Source organism: Rhipicephalus microplus, chromosome 8 (genome assembly GCF_043290135.1).
Source record: "Rhipicephalus microplus isolate Deutch F79 chromosome 8, USDA_Rmic, whole genome shotgun sequence".
NCBI classification, from domain to species: Eukaryota; Metazoa; Arthropoda; class Arachnida; order Ixodida; family Ixodidae; genus Rhipicephalus; species Rhipicephalus microplus.
This window is the reverse complement of record NC_134707.1, coordinates 1,401,330-1,423,538: the sequence shown is the minus strand read 5'-3', so window position 1 is coordinate 1,423,538 and position 22,209 is coordinate 1,401,330. Positions and strand designations below refer to the sequence as shown.

Sequence of the window (22,209 nt, the reverse complement as noted above, 5' to 3'; positions counted from 1 at the left end):
AAAAGTTAAAACCCAGCGCCTTACGTTGCGCAATTGTGCTTAAGCACAGCGCTAATTCTGCAGTTAATGCGGTGTTAACGTAGTTGTGCAAGTCATCGTGCAGTTCTAAATGCCGCGATGATGTCGTTTTAAAGACGATAGTCTTTCTTGGGGACCTTCAACGCAAAAATTTTGGTCTGTCTGTTTGTACATTTGTCTGTTTGTCCGCCCCTTACGGTACTTCAAATGGCACCAAAAATGCCAAATAATACTCTAAATGACCGACACCATCCGCAGCGCACATAAATATTGGTCAAGGTTCAGCGTTCATATTTGTGCGATCGTAAATTAAAAAGCAATTTTCGTGCATATCTGAGGCACCGTAAGAACACGTCAATAATATGTAGTTGTATTTTTTACTAGAAAAGGCATACATAGGTAATTCTAAGGACCATGGTGTGTTTCACGCTGCGCTGACCATGCAGCGCTTGCTTGAAAAGGCAAGTGTTTCCAACGCTTTGCTAAGACGACACGGTCGTAGCACCTACCCGTCGCCTTGCGTTGTACACTTCATCACCTCAGAGACGGGAGTGCACGCCGCGCGCTTCATTTTCCAGGATGACTGCCAGATAGCGCTCATGTCTCACGTGTGATGTGACGATGCGCTCGTTCGCCTCCGCTGCTTGCTCGAGACACTGCAGCGCTTCCAGAGTACCATTCACCGATTTTCTTGCGCAGAGCATCAAATAAACGTTTTGTTCATTCTCTCCAGACGCAAAACTATTGTCTTTTGACGACATTCGCAGTGTAACATTGCTGATACACGGCCAAATTTGTGATCTGAACTTCTTGTATGTTTTTAGTACTTTTGTCGGGTCAAAGCACGGTGAGCACCCACATGTGGTGAACTGTTGGGTATAATTACTGCATGTCCCATTCTCTGTGCATGCATGCGCTCGCAAACCGATCATTTAGGTAACAGTCAGTTTTGTCCAGTGTACCATTTTCCACAATATAGTTGTATGTCATACTCTACTCCCGATCAGAATTCAACAAACCGTCGTACATGCTTTTTAGAAGGAAAGTTTGTAGCAGATTCTTGCACGTTCACTTTTCTGCCTAATCCACTCTGTTTGTTTGGTGGGCTGAAAACGACCGATAGCCCGACTCGAGTTGCAACCTTTTTTAGTCGGTAGGATACATCATGAACGTACAAGATGACATTCATATTTTTCTATTGCATAATGTTGAAGTTGTTCACGGGATTTCCTGTGCGATTTTCTTTTATACTCGGTGACAACTTTTTCTGGCACTGAAGGGAAAGTTGCAAAGGCGGAGCTTCTGCTTATGTAGCAATACGCGAAGTAGTCCGTTTTGTCGCGCGTCTCGTGTAACACTATGAAAAATGATGAGGGTGCACCATCAGAGTTTTATGTAGACACAGATGCCGCTTAGCGTTTGAGGTTCAAGTAAAAGGCGGAACATTCTTGCGTGTTCGAAAACACGAAGTCACAAGGAATTAATTAAAGTAAATACGACTATCTTAATGGTGGGAGCTGTGTCCTGACTCAAGTAGCGCCGCGTAGAATATAAAGGGGGAACATCTATATTTCGCGGTGAAAATACGGGCGCTTTTGTGGAACTACCTTCACTGGCTGCCACAAACGACTCCAATTTTCGTATCATCCACGGGCCCCATCTTCCAAAGGAAGGGCGCTTTTGTGATGGGGGGACGACATCCGGCGACTAACGACCCAGCGTGGCGCCGGCTCGTCTTCCCTGCACCTGTACCGAAAGGGGCACAGGTGGTTAAAAAAAAAAAAAAGGAAATTACCCCCAGATGGGACGGGAGCATGCGTACGCCCCTGAAAAAGTTTGGACTGCATCGGAATAGGCAGTTGACGTACAGCCAGCAAGAAGTGTGGTCGTCGGTGTCGCGAGTCTCGCGTAGGCGGCGAGCATAGAGTGACCCGTGCAACGTATTGAGACGGCTGCAATTCCGGGCACCCTCGTCGTCTACAAAGCCGGCGAGATCTTCAGCGGCACCCGTGAACTCCCCTACGTGTACCAAGAGCTGGCCTGGTCTGTATAGAACTTTTTATTGTGATTTTTTTAATGGTTAATTTATTATAACCAGCCTTTTTTAATATTTGTATACTTGTGTGCGCTGCGTCGCATGCAGAAATTCAAAAGCGCGACCGTAAATTTTTCATGTAACTTTCCTTGTATCTTCTTTGATTCATGTTACTTTTCCATCGCGCGTATCAGTTTTCCTCCTTTGTTAATTTTGTAATCTCCTGCCTTTGCCCCTGTTTTAATTAAATGCTTGTGTGTAATCAATTCTCTGTGTCTGCTTTATAAGTGCGTCGGTCAGGCCCACACATCACCACACGTGCAACCCCGCACGGGTCGACCGACCTGCAAATAAATTTGAAATGTGCCACTTTGAGGCCTTTCAGGCGTCGCAGGCCGAAGCGTAAAGTGGAAGCCTGCGAGTCTGCCGCACGTCGATTTTGGATCGGCGGGGCCTCACTCGAAGTGTGTGACACTGGCGCTAGTGTGCCCTTGACATGGCTCTATTGCTTTTGCTCCAATGCCAAGATAAGTTGTCGCTGAGTATAGAAGCGTTTCACATAGGCTGAACAGCATAGGTGTGGAAAATCCTGTCTTGGACAATCAATCAAATTGGGCAGAAATAGTATTGCTTATTTGGTGCAAGCAGGATCGGTTGAAGATATTCCAAAGTGCTGATATAGTAATTCCCTTTTTCACAACTTTTGTATGGGCTGACAAAATCTGCAAAAGGTTCTTTTTTGGGCAGGACGGGTTTTTTCAGCATAGGTGTCTGGGATGCAGGGTCAGCTGTAGGTCAAGAAACCTAAGTTGGTCATTGGTGGAGTGTTCAGTTGTCAGTAAAAATTCCTTTAGGGTTTAATTAAATAACTTTAAAAATGAAAGGCACTTGTTTCCCTCTATTGGAGGACATGCAGCCTTAAAAATAACGAAAAAGTTATTTCCACAGTGAAAAACCCACACAGTATATATTCTGCTGTGGCAAAATGAAAGCTTGTTGTTAGTCAGTGCTTGGTTTTGTCTCTTCATTCTTTGTCTCATTGCAGCACTGTTTGTTTGAAGTTCAGAGCATACACAGGCGTGTGAATTGTAGTGCGATAGATAACTTGGCGATCTGATAACCAGTAACGGGAAATTCAATAGGCACTGGTGTTCACGAAGGATGCTTGGCAGCAGAAATGTTTACCCTTGAAAATCCAGCATGCACACTACTACAAGCCATTGCTCTGGTGTTTTATCTTGAAGTCTCAGTTCACCAGGTGTACCCGTATTGCTACTACACCCTTGCATAGCAAATAGCTTCTGCATTTGGGGAGCAAAGTTATCAGCAATAAATGTTAGCCACATCGTGCGCATTGCCCGTCGTACTCCAGGAGTTGCAGAAATAAATTCTCCTCACGATAATTCAGAGAGCACATTTGGGTGTGATACACCAAAACACGTGAGGGGGTGGGATGTTGGGAACTTTCAAGCACACTTTTCCATGCACTGCAAGAGCTGCATCATAGAATTTCTCACAATAATGCCCCGAGGGAAATCTGGCACAACCACCTAAGCAAATTTTTGAGGTGCGTCATTGCTGCGAAGGGAATGACGGTATAGGTATCTGTGAGGCTTGTATTGGATGGTGTTGAGCGAGGCTTCGGCTAAAAAGCGGTTACAACTGTGCAAATGTGCAGACACACGAGAGAACACAAATAGGACGGGCACCACATATCAAAATGATTTGATGTCTATATAGCAGCAGTCTTATTCAGGTTTCCTCTCCATCTATAATTTTCTGCATTACCAAAATAAATGCCAGCGATCACAGCCACTAACCGGCACTACTACCTTGACTGCGTAAATAAAGCTTTTTAAAAGAAGTCTTTTTATGAGCAGATCTCATTCCTATGTATTATATTCTAAAATAAAAGTTCACGCAGCTTTATGGCTTAACCAAATGGAGAAAAAAAAATGAAACATACGCTTAGTAATTGCAAAGCAAATGCTAGCCTTGTAGTCTGCCTTCCAAGTTTTGTGGCTGTGCATTACTTTTTACACTTCGTAACATTGTACACCGTTACAGAAGTTTTCTAAGTTTAATAAAATTCATTGCTGTGCAATGATCAAAAACATGAAACTTACTGGGTGCCCCTTCAGTACGAAATCAACCATTTCGACGCAAGGAATGCGTTTTCGAGGTGTGTAAGCTATTTGTCAACAATGTAAAACCGAGCAAAGTCTGAAGCCCACATATGTAAGCATTCCATGCATCCAACACCGCAGGTGAGTGGAGGAAAGTCTATGGGCTTCTTGGAATAAAAGGGGGATGCCAAGAAAAAATGTTTTCATAATACATAATGAAACATTGTCATAAATTATTTGCACATTGCACCTTCACAATGTTTTTTGGGAAATAAATGCTATTTGTAAAAAAATTGCTTTGCCCTTGTATTGCTTCAGCCTTGAATGAAATTTGCTTTTTGCGGTTAGTGTTTGTTTCTTCAACACTTAGTGGCATTTCAATTGCAGCACCAATAGCTTCCCTTGCTGATATCGCTGGCAGTACTTTCTGAACTACTTTTCACAACCTATTTTGATTAACTTTGGTAGTTCTAATCCCATGCATGATGCAGCTCAAAAATTATGAAGCCTGTAGCGGCAGTTCCCCCGGCAATCGTGTGCTTGCAGAGGCAGTGGCGCACTCTCTTGTGCAACACTGATATTAGCCTGATCTTGCTGAAGAGTTTATCACGATTTTAGATCAATTTTTGCAATTAATTCGTGGTCATTTCAGCAGCTTACATTATTTTAGACCTTCCAAGTTTACTTAGCACTGGTTTTGAGCATTGTTAGCCTTATATTACGCCTGTATTGACCGAAGCAATACTGTGGGTCTACCTCGTTGGAATAATGTGGTCTTAGCGATTTTGTGCGAAAACATGCTGATAGAAAGAAACAACACAAAGACTACTGCCAGCTGACAACTCTATTGTTCGATTACGCTCGTCTTGGTGTTGTATCTCTTAGTCCCCGTGTTATGTGTGAAATAATTGAGAAAGTTGTATTGACCACTGTGTGACTATGGGACATGAGACAGTAGATGGTAGACTAGCCAGTCCCTGAATACACACTCACAATCAGTTCTAACCTGAATGGGACCTTGGCAATCTGCGTGGCAGCCAGTACTTTAAAACAGGGGTCTCAAACACATGACTTGTTGGCTGCATACTACCCGCGAGTTTTTTGCTAAGTGACCCGCGGCCCTCACATGACTGTCTTTGCCCCTGATTTTTTTAGGGGCGAAGCTTCTAAGGGTGTGGGTCTGTCCATCCTCTGATGTTGTATGTAGCCACTGGTGGCACATACCCGAAAGAGCGTTTCTTAGAATGTCCGCTGGATGACGGCACTTGTATATGATGAATACATGATGAAAAGACGCGAGATGGCTGTACTTGGAGTGTTCACTACATAGACGGATATACTGACGAATGCACAGACAGACAGAGGGGCAGATGCACGGAGGGATGGATGGACGGACAGACAGAGGGACGACCGTACAAACAGACGGACGGACGGATGCATGGAGGGACGCACGGAAGGACAGTTGCACTGAGGGTCACACGGATAGACGGACACACAGACGGACGCATGGACGGACAGACTGACAAACACTTCGCCCCACCAATCATCATTCACTCCGTGGATATGCTGTGATTTTTTTTTTTAAGCTTTTGAATACGTGTGTTCGTGTGCGGCACAGGCGTGACTTGTCTAAAGCATTGTGTTTGAGAGGCACCACATGTGGTCCCTATGTCATGAAACATAACCGTGATATGAAAAATTTGGAGATCCCACTCACTTTGAGAGTCAACCTTATGTGAAGCATGGCGATGGAAGGTGGCCATGTTGTAATTTTTTTACTGAGGGACACGTTACAAAATGACACTCCATATATGTACAAATGTTGCACGCACAGACATATTTTGAACAGTCGCAGAAATTTATATAACTAGTTTGCACTTGGGCAGTGATACTAATATATAACTAGTTTGTACTCGGGCAATGATACTAACAGCAACATCAGTATTAGCAACACCAGAAGCGATCAGCTAATATGAAGCGCTGGTACTCCCGAGAATGGTAGCCCTGGACACTGAATGTTTTATTTGGCTAGCATTTCATAAACAACATTAGATACACATTCAGCGTACTCATTATTGTGGTTGTTTATACTTGAGTGATGCTCGTCTCGAATAATAATTGGCCGGAGGGGGAGGGGGAACGCTTGCACGGTCATTGGCACTTATTTCACATTTCCCGAAAAAAATGGAAGGGGTGCCTGCTCAGCATTTTATGGTATGATTATGAGACATGTTGTAGTGGAGGGCTCCAGAAATTTTGACCTCCCTAGGTTCTTTAACGTGCTTCTAAATCTAAGTGCATGGTCCTCAAACATTTTTGCCGCCCATCGAAAATGCGGCCATCTCACCTGGGATTTGATCTGGTGACCTTCAGTTCAGCAGTTGACTATCGTGGCGAGTGAACATGAAAACAAAAGGACAACATAAGTGCTGAACGTTAACTCAGCTGAAGTTCAATGCTTGTGTTGTCCTTTTGTTTTTGTGCTCATCATTTTACCCGGTGGGCGCTGCCACATGCTGAAAGAACTAGCTGAAAAGTACATCTTGATCCCTTATGGTGCACTTGCTCCGGCACTCGCCATATGTCGTGAACCTTGTGTTTGCTCCAACCCTGTCCCATAAGAGAACACATGCCTGCTATGTTACCACTTGCTCTGCTGAGTGTGTCGGGGCATAAGGTACAACATTTGGTGCTTTATGCATGTCTTCTTGGACACAAGTGTTCGCCACAAATGCTGCATTTATCTCAGTGGGGATGACATTCGGTGTGCTGTGCTGAGCACCCTTCATTCCTTCGTGTTGAATGTCCCTTCCAGCACTGCCATATGCCTCATATTTCAGCCATCCAGATCAGTGTAGGATCTTGAAGAACGAATGAAATGAAAGAGCATCGACCAAAATGAAAAGGTTTAAAATGTTAAAGACTGATGTTTCGGCTACCGCACTGTAGCCTTGTTCACAGTAAAATAGCCCAGCGAAGCAGGAATATGTCCATTTTAGAATGCTGCCAAAACACCTGGTATACCCTGGTGGCAGATTGCCATCATTTTTTAGAGATGACTATTTTTGAAAGATGATTGCAATCATTTGTAAGATTGAAAGACCACATGAATGACATCAGGAAAAAGCATGTGTCATCCAATCCACTTTCTCAACATCTGGTTACATGTAATCTCAGCATTGACTGGGTGAAGGCAATAATAGTCACAAGGGAAAAAATCTCGTCTTTGGGTGAATATCTCAAATATCTTCTTTTCCAGACTACGAAAAAAAAAAAAATGCTGAACAGAAATGATTGCAATCTGCCACCAGCATACACTGGGTGTCTCAGCAGCATTTATTAACAGACGTAAGTCCGCTCCGCTGGGCAGAGTTTTAGTTCTGTGACCCTAGTGTAATTCATGCACTAAATAATGTTTGTGTAAAATTTATGCAGGCATCACTGGCAGCCCAGTCACCTGGTGAGGATGGGTCAGGAACGGCCCAGAAATTCAAGTACAACTGGGATGAATCTGTCCACGATCCGGAACTGTTAGTGCGCTGCCGCAATGTGTGCGGTCACCTCCACAAGAATAAATTTGGCTCAGGTTAGTGAAATCATTCTGCTAAAAGGGCCCCGATCGTGCCACAGGTCAATAATAAAGTGTCCCCAGCCTGAACAAAAAGGTAATAGACATTTGCACTATTTCACATTTTGAAATGTGAGAAATCTGCTGCGGAGACAACACTTGACGATCTCAGTTGAATAGACATTTGCCCTATTTCACATCTTAAAATGTGAGAAATATGCTGCGGAGACAACACTTGACGACCTCAGGTTGTCCAGACAACACCCTGCCCAGTACGGAAGGATGTCTTGTGGTCAATCTTAAGTGAATCTCTGGCGGTTCTAATCCCGTCTATTTGTTCGGCCATAGATCATCCTCATGTTGGCCCGAAGACAAAATTGTGGTATCTTTTTAGTATGTGCTCAGGTCAACCTCGGGACATCATTCAAAGCTCTTTAAAATGTATTCAAACCTTTTATATATCTATATATCTATATAGCAGTATATATCTATATATATATATCTATATCTATATATCTATATAGCAATATATCTATATAGATATATTGAAAAGGCGTTTATTGGCGTGTGTTGCAACGGCGGCTCTACGATGAAAAACACGATCGGGACAGAGCAACGTTCTGGCATATGCTGGCTACGATCAGCACGAGGCGAGCAAGAGGAGCCCAGAACCCAGTACCCCGAGCGGTGGTGATGCTGCTTGCCAATGATGCATTTTCTTCTTCACAATATTTTATTTAACGAATATTATATTTATTTTATTATCACGTGTCTGCCACTGCCGTCCCACATCGTGTACGCTTTCTTAAGAACTCTTACCTACGTGCCGCAACATGCCTTCACATCTGCATCTTAACAGAGGCTTAAATGACTTGGATCGCCGCTCATCAAGTGCTAGTTTCCCATCCCTTCGCTGCCTCTCACCATCGCCTGCACGTTGACCACAACCATAGAGGGAAACTAATCAGTGCAGTTTTGGAAGCAAAAACTGCAACTTTTACGCAATTCTCAAGGCCTCCATTTTCGCCGCAAAACATCGTTGATGTCAATGTTTAGGTAGTCGCCATACTAGTGCTTGTAGATACCGAGGCCGCGAGGCCGCCGCTTGTGTGATGAACGCACACTCTCGTCGGAGACTCAAAAAAGTGACCACGTTTCTCTGTGGCATGGTGCTGCCCACAGCTAGCGCGCAATGCATTCATCACTCAGCTGTGTGTATGGCGCATGTCGTCATCCAAGACGCTGTGTACATCGTCGAATTTTTTGTTCTACCATCTTCCTCTTGTGACCTCATCCTAGGTTGGGATTTCCTATCACGTCATGAAACTATCATCGATTGTGCATGTGCAGAAGTGTCTCTTGTGCCAACATGTGAATTTCTATCGCACAACCGTTCTTCTTTGCCCTGCAAACTGATCAATGATGACGACACCAACTTGCCTCTGGAAGCTTCAGTCCCTATCACCCTTTCATGTGCTGGTCAACTTGACCTCAAGGTGGTGTTTACGCCATCTCAAGTGTTTAATAAACGCATGGGCATCGTGCTCCCATTTGCCGTTCTCACAATTGTGTCTGTATCAACCATAATGCTGGTTATCAACTACTGCAACTACCCTATCGCCTTACTCTGTGGTGCAACTTTAGGATATGTGCAACCTGTCGACCATGTCAATGATCTTACTCGTCCTGATCACACCCCATGTTGTCACATTGCCACAATCACTCCTGCATCTCAGCCATAAAGTTTGTCAGCCAGCAACAACGTCATTGACGCAGACCTTCACCTCTCTCATCACCGCCAGCTTGTGCTCTCCTTAACAAGTTTCTTTCTTCTTCCGACTTTCACCAACCTTCATTAGGCCATGCCACGACTATCAGTTATGCTATTGACACCGGCTCACAACCGCCCTCTGATATGTCTGCTTGCCACCAGCAAAGGTATATCTGCATGGTTTCCTCCATGTGACGACCGTGCATTTAATAAAGTGAAAGCCTTAGTGAAAACTCATAAGGTCACCTTTACATTCACCTTAGACAAGTTAATGGCAAATACCAACCTTTGCATCTCAGTCAATGTACTGGTCATGCCCTGCCTGACCATGAGTGTCAGCAGGATTTTGTCTCGGGTACAAAACCGTCTTGCATCGTGGCTGGGGGAAAGCACAGGTGTAGCTTGTGTGGGGGCAAGTGCTGGTGTGGCTTGAGGGGGTAACATTGAATTGGCAAGAGTGAGACATCTGTGCATATTGCGCATTTTTGATACATTCTCATCCTCTTGCGCCAAGCTGCTCCAAAAGCATAAAAATCGCGAAAATTATACCGAACTGCTCGAAAACACCCTCGAAAGCTAGAATTTTGATGTGAACCTCAGCTTCAGTGGTGAAAAAAAGGCTGACTTGACTAGTAAGACGCGTCAGTCGTGTTTTGTTTTTATTGTATTTACTCGCGTATTCCTCGCACTCGCATAATTCTCGCACCCCCATCATCGCCCGAGAAAAATGCGATTTTTTTTCCCCTCGAGTAATTATCGCACCCCCGAAAACTCCCGCAATAATGTCGTCCGCTCATTCCAACCACTGATAATGATAGTGCACTCTATCTGGCGCCATCTCTTAAGCATCAAGCGTACTATTGCACGGAGATTCAATCCAATCCAAGCCAAGCCAAAGTGGCCAGTGCGCGTTGCGGCGTGTTTTGTATGTTGTGTCGGTAATCATGGCTCGTTATGGGGCGATACTGAAGCCACGCGGCTGCTTCAAGTTGTAAGGGATAGATCATGCACCAAACAACGGCAACAGGGCCGCCGGTAGGCCCTTCGGAGCCTGCGAGTTTTGTGTTCGCTACTGGTGACGGCAGCTGAAAGGCACCAAGGCGCGTTGGGTCTGCTGTGTGCCTAAAACTGGGATTGATGGTAAACTTTGTTTCTTCAAAAGGAAACTGCGGATGATTCTGTTAAATAGCCATCAGCCAATACTGATGTCCTACGCTTACCTTTTGAGGGCTCCTGTTGAGCGGCGACCGCTACTGCTACGCCCGCAATGCCCGCAAGCTTCGCGTATGGTATTCTAATTCTCCACTATTTTCTTCCACTTTTTGTGTCTCAAATAAATCTTGCCTTGTGTTGAACCTCTGCTTTTATTGTTGAGGTAAGCTCTAATTAGTACTTCTTAAAGCTTGCTGTAAGTTGCTGGCGTGAGAATCCCGATTTGCGGCCACTTCATTTTTTTTTCGCTCTCTGCGTTTTCGTCGAAAGTTTTTCCCGCGTAATTCTCGCACCCTCCAACTTTGCATCAGTTTTCTGGCAAAAAAGGTGTGAGGATTATGCGAGTAAATACGGTACTTTGCACCTTTCTGGTCTTGAAGACTCCCATGCAAAAAGCTGCCATAATCTCCTCTAAGCTGTTATAAATATTGTTACGGAAAAGAAGAGAGATCATATCGACTAGGCTGTGGATTAGATGTATTTGAAACCAGCGGTAATGGCGTGACCAGCGATCGAGCGGAGGCCATCCTTTGTCTTCCTCGTCAGGCACACACGCACGTCGCCCCCTATAATCTTAATATGCATGCATGTAGCATAATCCCCGGCGGCAGAAGCGCCGTCTCGGCGCATCTAAATTTCAACGTAACTAGGAGAGTGGTAGGGCTTCAAGCGCGCAACATGTACAATATCGGTAGCCTGTTGCGCACACGAAGGTGACAGGACGACAGGACCAATTTTATATGTCACAGGAGTAACTACACAAAGGACTCGATATTGACCTGTGTAGCGAGTAAGCAGTTTTTCTGACAAGCCAACTTGACGGGTTGGAGACCAGAGTAGGACCAAAGAACCGAGCGGAAAGTGTACTTCGCAGTGTCGTTGGTCATACAAATGCCGTTGCTTCTCTTGAGAGGTGAGAAGGCGAGTGCGGGTGATTTCGCGTGCGTGAGCGGCATGAGTGATAGTGGCCATGGCATATTCACTGGTCGGTATCGCAGGGGACGGTACGACGGTGTCTAGAGGCAATGTTGATTCTCTGCCAAGCAGCAGAAAAAATGGAGAGTAACCGGCAGTGCTATGACGCGAAGAATTATAGGCAAATGTGATGTACGGCAACGCAAGATCCCAGTCGGTGCGGTTGGTAGAAACATACTTATGGGTAAAAATGAGCCAGTACAGGTGGAGTCGTCAGAAGCGTGATTAGATGAGAAAAAGCAGCAGCTTGGTTGGTACCCTACGTAAACGTGACGTCCTTCTTCAGAAGCTCAGTGAGAAGTCGAGCGATAGTTGCGAAACCTTTCACAAACCTTCTAAAGTAGGAACAAAGTCCTATGAAACTCCGGACGTCTTTGACTGACCGGGGTACAGGAAAACTGGTGACTGCAGGAATTTTCTCCGGGTCCGGCTGCGCACCAGATGCGTCGACAAGGTGGCCCAACACCGTGATTTGCCAGCGTCCAAAGTGGCACTTCGACGAGTTTAATTGAAGGCCTGCAGTGTGGAAAATGTCGAGAATAGCTGACAATCGCTGAAGGTGGGTCTCAAATGTTGGGGAATATTCAACGTCATCGTAAAGATAACAAAGACATGATCATTTGAACCCCTGTAGCAGAGAGTCCATCATGCGCTCGAACGTCGCTGGGGCGTTGCATAGCCCAAACGTAACCTTGAACTGATATAGGCCGTCTGGAGTTACAAATGCAGTGTTCTCTTGGTCTTTTTCGTCGACAGCAATCTGCCAGTGGCCGGAACGTAGGTCTATTAAAGAAGAGTATCGGGCGTCGTGGAGACAATCGAGAGCGTCATCAATGCGGGGCAAAGGGTATACGCCCTTTTTCGTAATTCTATTCAGATGGCGGTAATCCACACAAGCGCCACGTGCCATTTTTCTTTTTAACGAGCACAACGGGGGACGCCCAAGTGCTCGAAGAGGGTTCAATAATTTTTTTGTCTAGCATCTTGGTGACTTCTTGGTGAATTACTTTATGCTCGGTGGCAGACACTTGGTATGGTCGCCGATGAATGGGAGGAGAATCACCTATGTTAATCGGTGCTTGACGAGTGAAGTTTGGCTGAGTGGATGGCTGCCTATGTCGAATATGTCGCGGTATGAAGCCAGGAGACGGCAGAGCGCGGCTGACTTCTCAGGTTAGAGGTCCGCGGCGATCATGGAGCGTAAGGTCGCATCGAGGCACGTGGCATCCTGCGAGTGACGTGGGCAATCGGGACATACGTCTGTTGCAAAAGAAGTGATGTGGTCGTCAATGAAGGGTCTTAGCGTGGCGACGGATATTCCTTGAGGTAGCATTTGTTTTATGAAACTAAAAGTGATAACAGGTAAATATGTTCGGTTAGAGGCCATGGTTATGACGGAGTGTGGGACAGTAATGTCGCGCGCCAGGATTGGATTAGATTGGATAAACTTTTATTTGGTCCTCCAAAACACAGATCACTGTGTTGCGGGCAGCTCCCACGTGGGGACTGAAATGCCAAGCTCCTCAGCCGCCTCGCGGGCTTGGTGGACAGCCCAGAGCTGATCTGCCAAGGACGAGCTGCGGATTGCCGCCTCCCATCTGGCAGAGGTGATGTGCGAAAAAATGAGCGAATTTGGTGCACTGCTAGAGCATGTGTTCTAATGAAGCTATTTCCCCACAATGTGGACAAAGATTACTTGGGTATAGGTCAGGGTACATGATGTGTAACATTTTCAAAGTAGGGTACATCCGCGTTTGCAAAAGCCTTAATGTAAGTGCTTGGGGCCGGGTTAGATTTTTGTGAGGTGGAGGGAAAATCCTTCTAGACAGGTAGAAATGTTTAGTCAGCTCGTTATATGTTGTAAGAATTTCCCGGTTATCCCCTTCACCGGTAGAACGCATCCCCGGGGAGGCGCGGTTGGAGAGTTCTCGCGCCGCCTCGTGTGCTGCTTCGTTGAGATTGGGAGGGGAATCGTTGATTTGTCCAAGGTGAGCTGGGAACCAACTCAGAAGATGATGTGTTATGTTCTTGCCTTGCAGTATTTTCAGCGTTTGTTCACAGACCGTCCCCTTGGCGAACGCCCGTAGTGCTGCCATGGAATCACTGTAGACGACTTCAATGTTATCCATCTTGAGTGCTAAGGCGATGGCCACTTGTTCCGCAATGATTGGGTCTTTCGTCCTGACCGTCGCTGAGTTGACGACATGGCCAGCCCCATCGACTACCACTGCCACAAACGCTTTCCCATTGGCGTAGGAAGCCGCGTCAACAAATACGACCCCTCGTTCCTCGTTTGAGACTTGACGAAGTATAGTCCTGGCTCTCGCTACTCTTCTTCCGACGTTGTGTTCTGGATGCATGTTTCTCGGTATAGGAGATACCGTGATAGTCTCCCTGATGTTGTCAGGGATATCATTGTAATTGCGTCTGATTGCTATTGTGTGTTCCCAGCTCCTGCAGGATCATTCTCCCCGACCTTGTAGTAGATAACCTTGCAAACTGTGCTCTCTCTTGGGCTTCTGCTATTTCTTCGAGCGTGTTGTGTATGCCAAGCTCAAGCAGACGCTCGGTGCTGGTATGTATGGGTAGGCCCAGGACCTTCTTGATAACTTTCCTGAGGAGCACATTCAGTGTCTCGGACTCTGCTCTTGACCAGTTGTGCATTGCTGCCTTGTATGTGAAGTGACTTAGAACAAACGCATGCATCAACCTGATGAGGTTGTCTTCCTTGATCCCATTTCTTTTGTTGGCCACTCTGCGTATGAGGTGCACCGCACTGTCTGTTTTCCGAGTTAACTTGGCTATAGATTTGCTGTTGGCGCCGGTAGACTCTATCAGCATTCCCAGGACTTTGATGGAGTCAACCCTCTGGATGGCATCCCCTTGATTTGTACGGAGATGGATGTCTATCTGGTTTAACGGCTTCCATCCCCTGGGCTTCGGTTCCCGGCGTGCAGTCCGATAAAGCAAAAGTTCTGACTTACTCGAGGAGCACTTGAGCCCGGAAGGGCGAAGGTAGCCTTCTACGGTGTCAATCGCCTCTTGCAGAGCGCTCTCAATCTGCCCCTCGCTTCCACCTGTGCACCAGATGGTAATGTCATCTGCGTAGATGCTGTGCTTTAATCCTTCAATGCTCGATAATTTCTTTGACAGTCCAATCATGGCGATGTTGAACAGCATTGGTGAAATCACTGCCCCTTGTGGCGTGTCCCTTGCTTCTAGTTCGATTGCTGTGGTCTCGATATCTGCAATCTTCATCACGGCTTTCCGATCTGTAAGAAAGGACCATACGTAGTCATAGAAGGCTTTCCCTAGACCAAGCTTGGAAATTGCTTCGAGTATGAATGAGTGGTGGATGTTGTCAAACGCTTTTTCTAGATCTAGGCACAGAATGGCTCTCACGTCTCTGGTTTCATTGTCAATGACCTGGTGTTTGATAAGCTTCAATGCATCTTGTGTGGATAGCCCTGCCCTGAATCCAACCATATTGTGTGTATATATGTTGTTATCTTCCAAGTACTTGTTTATCCTGTGCAGTATGGCATGTTCTGCGACCTTGCCGATACATGATGTCAAGGATATTGGCCTCATGTTGTCCAAGTTAGGGGGCTTTCCTGGCTTAGGAATAAGGATCGTGGTGGCCAGCTTCCACTGCTCTGGCACCCTGCCTTCTTTCCATGCTGAATTGATCATATCCCTCAGGGTTTCAATTGAATCGTCATCAAGGTTACGCAGGGCCTTGTTTGATATACCGTCCGGGCCAGGGGCCGACCTGCCGTTGAGATCATGCAAGGCTCTTCTGATCTCCTCGATGTTAAAGTCGCCCTCAAGACCTAGATTTGGCGTGCCCTGATACTGTCTACTTGGTGGTGCCAATCCTCTTTTGATTGGGAGGTACTTATGCACGAGCTGCTGGACAACTTGCTGTTCTGTAGTGCGCCCTATCTCTTTATGCAAAATTCGAGCGATAACATGCTTTTGATTTGTTTTGGTGGTGTTTTCGTTGAGGAGATGCTTTAACATATTCCATGTTTTGCCATTGTGCATCTGACCATCGACGGAGTTGCAGATTTCGTCCCATTGCTGCCTCGATAGTGCGCGACAATGTTCCTCGACTGATCTGTTTACCTCAGCTATCTTCTTCCTCAGTCTTCGGTTCAGGCGCTGACCCTTCCAACGGTTTAGTAGTGCTTGCTTTGCCTCAAGAAGATGAGCGAGCCGGCTATCCATTCTTTCAACTGGAAGATCTGTGGTAATGGTGGAGGAGACGGATTTGATGTCATCTTTAATCTGTTTGACCCACTGCTCCAAGCCTTGTCTGTGGCCATCTTGTTCCCTTTCCATCCTTATCTTCCTGAACTTATCCCAGTCTGTGAAGTGAAATTCTCTCTGCTTTTTACGCTCCACGGAGAAGGTAGTGGCAAGAATGCAGTGGTCACTCCCTAGGTCTACAGCAAGGTTCGTCCACTGGGCCTTCTTGATGTTCCTTACAAATGTAAGGTCCGGGGTGGAATCCTTGCAGCAAGATGTACCAAGCCTTGTTGGTAGGCTGGGGTCTGTGATTAGGGTGAGATCAAGTTCACTAGCACTTTGCCAAAGCCGATTTCCTTTCCCAGTGTTGTACTTGTAACCCCATGTATGATGAGGGGCGTTGAAATCACCTGCTATGACGAGTGGACATTCCCCGGCGATATTAACAGCTTTCTTTAGAACCGTCTTGAACCCTTGCTTTTGTTCCTTTGGACTGCTGTATATATTCAGAATGAAAATGCTCTGACGGTTGCTGGTACCCGGCACGATCTCTACCAAGACGTGTTCCAACCGGCCTGCTTCTATTTTGAGGTCGTGGGTTACGTGCGTTAGTTTGTTGCATACGAAGGTGCAGACTCCCCTCCCTTCAGTATCCCCTATTACAGGCCGGAATCCAGGCAACGTTGCTTGCGGTGAAAGGGTCTCTTGTAATAATATAATATGAGGCTTTTCTTCGCTGCTCCTGATATACTGCTGCAGGGTTGCCTTCTTTTTAAGGTAACCTCTACAGTTCCATTGCCAGATACGAAATGCTTCACGTAGCGCTGCCATCATGGTTATTACATGGGCGGCCAGAGCCTGATGCTGCACCTGTGGACAGGTTTGGTACCACTAGTATTGGTGGCCGAAGGGGTGAGCTTGGTGCATGAGGAGGCCTTGCTGTGTTGTGCAGATCTGCTTCGAGCTTTGTAATGCGCAAAGTCATATGCTCTTCCAGTGCCGCCACGCTTGATTGTAGCCTACCCATCTGCTCGCTAAGATTGGCTACTACTTTGCTGAGCGTGTCAAACACCTCTTTCATATCTGACATGGTCGTTTGGTTGGCTTCCACGTGTTCTGCCATGACTTCCCTCTTTTTCGCGGTTCTCGAGTCCCCCACGTTTTCAGCCACAGGGACATCAACTGGCTGAGGCATTGGCTGTGAAGATTGTGCGCTGGTTAGCTTAGTGAGAATAATTTTTATTTCCTTTAACTCAGCTGATAGCCTCTCATTCGATTTTGTAAGTCTCGCGTTTTCTTGCTCTAGCTGTGCAATTCTATCATGCTCTGGCAGCTTACCTGTCATCACCTCTGCCCCGCCGTTGCGCACTCGCTCAGCCCAGCTGCCTTTCGAAGTAACTGCAGGCGTCCTCCCCGGGTGTGAAGCCGTGATCTCGAACTGAACGCCAGGCAGCTGGCCATTCGGGTGCCGCCCAGGCTGATCCCGACCCTGATGGTGACCTTGAGAACTCGAGCGCCCCTGTGATTGGAAGCGGGCCTTGGGTCTAGAACCTCTTCTGGAACGCGACCTCCTCCTGGAGTGGGGCCGCCTTTCCTGTTCTTGTGTAGTCGGGATGCTCTGGGTCCCGTAGGCTGGAATAAGCTGCTTGTCATTGATGTCTGGACTCGATGTGATTGATGCGTCCCGGGCTTCTGCGGCTGCTCGCGATCTTTCCCCAGCGTCTGCGTCTGACGACGTATGGCACTAAGAACCTGTTCTTGCACTCCTTGTCTGCCATGGGATGGTGACCGTCGCACAGCCTGCATCTTGGATTGCACTGGTGCAGGCTATCTGGGTTCTTGATCTCGCAGCCTCTGCAGATTGTTTCAGCTGGGTTCGGACAGACGTCAGACCGATGTCCCAACTTTCCACAGACGTAACAAATATCGATGTTCTTGCGGTAAAGGGAGCACTGCAAAAGTGAAGGTCCATATCTCACGAATCTGGGCACCTTGTGTCCTTCGAACGCTATGATGATTGTCCCGGTGTCCTTGATTCTCTTCGCCTGCAGCGCGAGCGGGTTGTTTGCGTTCACAATCTTTCGGGTCAAAATGTCCTGAGTATCGCTTACGGGGATCCCGCGAATCACTCCTTTACAAGTGTCGTGGGGTGCCGCGGCGTACGCGCTAACCTCGAAAACTTTGCCTCCAATGTCAATTTGCTTGACCTTGAGGTATCTTGAAGCTCTGTCTTGGTCCGGAGTGCTTGCCACCATAATGTTCTGGTGCAAGTTGGAACAGATGATGTCCTGCATGGCCTCTTCCTCTTTGACGCCGGCCGCCAGTACTATCGCGTCTGCCACGGCTCCAGTGCCAATTCTCGAGATATTTAATCCTCCACGTGGTCGTAGCACAATTTTGCTGAAGTCCTTAGGTAGTGGCGGCATGCGTCCAGCTCGCACGATTGTATGCTTGGTGTCATACCTACTACGACTGGCTCGAGCGTCTCCCGCAACGCCGGCCTCAGTCGAACCCTTGGCAGCAGGAACGCTAACCGCGGCTTGCTTATTCCTTGAGCGTCTCGTTTCGGCTTCCTTCCAACCCATTTCTTCCGTGCAATCCTCTGGAGAGATGTCCTCTCCATCTACTTGGTATTCCATTCTCAGTTGCAGGTACTGGAACGCGCAGAGCGTTGAGTCGCGTTGGCGCCGGGCCGGCGCATCGGCGACAATCGCCTCCTTGGTTAGGCCTAAATCCCCCGGTGGCGTTGCCGTGTAAAAATGTCCCAAAAAACGGTTTAAAAGTCCACTCACCGGCACAAAGGTGGTATCTGCTGACCTCTTGAGAACTTAGGCACACGATGAGAGTAAAAACTCAGCGACAAATTCGTGAATACCACAGGAAAGCATTCTTGAAAGCAGGCGCCGATCTTCGCGCGTCCGCACTGGTCGGCACCTAGAGCGTCTCCCCCGCGCGCCAGGAGAACATCGGAAATTGGCGTCACAATATAATCACCGTCGAGCATGGGAGAGTATTGCCAATGAAACGAATGTGAGAGCTTTAGGTGGTATCCGGAAGAAGTCAGTGGTGCACAGGATGTTCAGGAGTTCAGGGTGAGAATCTGGGAGAAGAGGAAATTCGAGGCGGAGCATACCGGCGGCACAATCGATCAGAGCAGATTGCGTCGATAGGAAGTCCATGCCGAAGATTAGGTCATGAGGGCAATTTTGAAGCACCGTAAATAAAACGGGGACATGGCAGCCGGCAATACTAACATGAGCGGTACACATTCCAGTGATGGCCACAGTTTCACTATCAGCGACACGGAGGGCTTTAGTTGCTGCAGGCGTGAGGACTTTTTTGAGCAGGCCACACAGATGAGCACTCATTATGGACACTTAAACTCCGGTATCAACTAACGCCGTGAAAGAAATACACTTCAATCACGTTCGTATTAGTGGGGAGCGTCAACGGAGGATTTGGATCAGTCGCAATTAATGCAGCACTACCTCCCGGGGCTGCATGATCTAGTTTTCCGTCCGAGAGGATCCATAGTTGACCAGCGACGGATAGCGGCGTGGTTGTGGCGATATGGAATGGCGGCGTTGAGATGACTGTGAACAAGCGGTGGAGCGGCTGTTAGGGACGTCGGAAGAAGGGTACACACGACTGGGTGAATACCGACGGTAGTCCTAGTAAGGGCGAGTAGAGGAAAATGGGCTCCAGTTTGAAGGAGTCCAGGTGCTGCGGCAGTAGCAGGAGATATGGCCAACTCGGTGGCAGCGCAAGCAGATTGGTCTGTCGTCTGCAGTTCTCCATTTCGTTGGATTGTGGGGTCGCGGAATAAAATGTAAGTCATGGCGTGGTGCATTTATTGTCATTGGCCTAGAGGTGGGTCTGGAGACAGAGCAGGCCACAGGAATACTGAGCTTTGGGATTTCCTGCCTCATGACGGCTTGAATAACGGAGACCGTCGAAGGCGTTTGTGCGGCGCCAGGGTCAAGTGGATGTGGAGGAAATGGTGCCGGACTTGACTCCTCAAGCTCCCGTACAGCTATACGTGTCACACTGTCCTGCATGGGTGTTGCGGAACCGAGATCGGTGCAGGTTGGTGTAACAGCCGTGTTTGGTAGCCGCATAAATTGAGGCAGAACACGTTGGCTTTTGGCCATTTCGAAGCAGCGGCATTCCTTAGTAATCATGTCTACGGTCGTGACGGTGGTGTACACGAGCAAGTTGAAGGCGTCGTCCGCGATGCCCTTGAGTATGTGGCCCACCTTGTCACTCTCTGCCATTTGCTTGTCCACTTTCCGGCACAACGCGAGCACGCCCTGTATGTACGAGACATACGACTCAGTTGAGGACTGCACACGAGTGGCAAGTTCTTTTCGTGCTTCCATTTGGCAACCGGACGGGTCCCCAAAAAGGTCGCGTAGTCGCTCCTTGAAGATATCCCAGCTGGTGAGCTCATGGGCGTCGAACCAAACACGTGGGGTGCCGTGCAAGTAAAACATTACGTTGGCGAGCATCATAATAGGGTCCCATCGGTGTGTCTGGCTAATACCCTTGTACATACAGAGCCAGTAGTCAATGTCAAGCCCAGGTTGCGCGGAAAATATATCCCGGGATCATGGGGCAGGGGCATCGTCAGGTATGGTGGCCGGAGCTACCGATGGAGACGCTGATGGGTTGTTGTCGTTGGTAGCCATGGCCGGAGACTGAACGGTGCGGCCGCTGCGAAGCTTCGTGGTGAGGACGGGGAACGTTCCACCTCCACCATATATGTTAAGGAAAATAAGAGACTTCGTATCGACTAGGCTGTGGATTAGATGTATTTGAAACCAGCGGTAATGGCGTGACCAGTTCGCCAGCGATCGAGCGGAGACCACCCTTCGTCTTTCTCGTCAGGCGCACACGCACGTCGCCCGTAGAATCTCAATATGCATGACCCGGCAAAAATGTGCTGTTGTGCATCGAGTATGCTGTTTCTATTTGCTAGGCTGTGTGTTCTGATGCTATTGTCGCCTAGTGAAAACCAGAGCCGAGTGGCGAGCGTAGCGGAGTTGACTCTCAAGTTCTTAGTTGTGCGTAGCGTGTTCCTCCAATCGCTGTGGTTTTTATGTCGACGCTGTTGCGTGCGGTCCCCTGCCCGTGCGCGTTTGCCGTGAGCGAGTAGCTGCAAACATGGAGTCATTTCCCTGCATGCGACGTGTCTCCTAGATGCTAAGGCACGTGCACATGGGTTGTCAAAATGGGTTCCGTGAGCGACAAAATGCGTGCAATCGATTCCCGGTTTACACACTTTAGCTACTAATTTATTTAGACAAACGAGTTCTCATTGCATCGAAAAAAGCCATCGCACGCGAAATCTCGTGCATTGGCTTTTTGTCTCTACCCTTTAAACACATATAGAGAGAAGCACTTGGTTATTTGCGAAGCCGTGGTGACAGAACGCGCATTCAAACAATTTAAAATGATATTAATAGGCACCTCGGCGCCTTACTCGCGACTCATGACGCATTGGCTATCGTGTGTCACAGTTCTCACGAATGGGGATTTGACACTGCATCATTCTGTAATTGAAACTCGTAACGAGCGCTTTAAGAGGCATCGCTGCGTGCAGGCTCTGGGCTACACGAGCTTTTAGGCTTAGCTCAATGTCCGTTTGGTGTTTCGATCGACGGCCATTCCACAGTGTGACTTCGTTTTCTTCCTTTTATTCTTTCTTTGCAATAAAACCGGCCTCTGTATGTTCGACGGTTCGTTTGCATGGACAAGAATTTTTTACCTGCGCTGCGCGGTGCGAGCACTTTACGCGAGTCGCGGCGCGGGTAGCAATCGCAAGTCGATGTATTAACGAGAGTTCTACATCGATGCTCATGACTTAAGATATTAAAAAAAAGAACTGGCCAACGTGTGCCGTAATAATAACGCGTGGTCGCGCGCGTGGAAAGGCGGTATCAGTACCATTTGCTTATCGCTTAGTGCCATATGCCTGCCCTTTACCAGATAGTCGGTGCGGAGAGGTTTCTTGGCTCCCGCGCTGCACTCTTGAAGGGAGTTCCACACGAGGTGGTTGCAAATGGTGGTGCAGCGTGTATTTGTTGTCTGTTGAAAGCTCTTGACGCTATCATGTCAGGCTTTATTTAACAGGGTTTGTACAGCCCTTGAAATGGATGGCAGCAGTTGCTACAGAACAGAAAAAGGCAGCCCCAAACATGGATATCTCAACACAGCTGTTGCATTCTACCACGTTATCAAAGAGCATGTTTAG

At 47.5% G+C, this 22,209-nt stretch overlaps 1 protein-coding gene across 5 annotated transcripts in view; it reads left to right on the top strand.

The window, feature by feature from the left end:
• The window catches only part of Sec10 (Exocyst complex component Sec10), a 408,207-nt gene that overhangs the window by 250,207 nt on the left and 135,791 nt on the right, over positions 1-22,209 (top strand). For all 5 annotated transcript variants that reach the window (XR_012885431.1, XM_075870759.1, XM_075870760.1 and 2 more), the window contains exon 16: positions 7,615-7,765. Coding sequence is in view for 4 of the 5 variants with exons in the window: in XM_075870759.1 (XP_075726874.1) it covers positions 7,615-7,765 (151 nt within the window). In the remaining variant the exon portion in view is untranslated. The remainder of the gene's footprint in view (positions 1-7,614; positions 7,766-22,209) is intronic.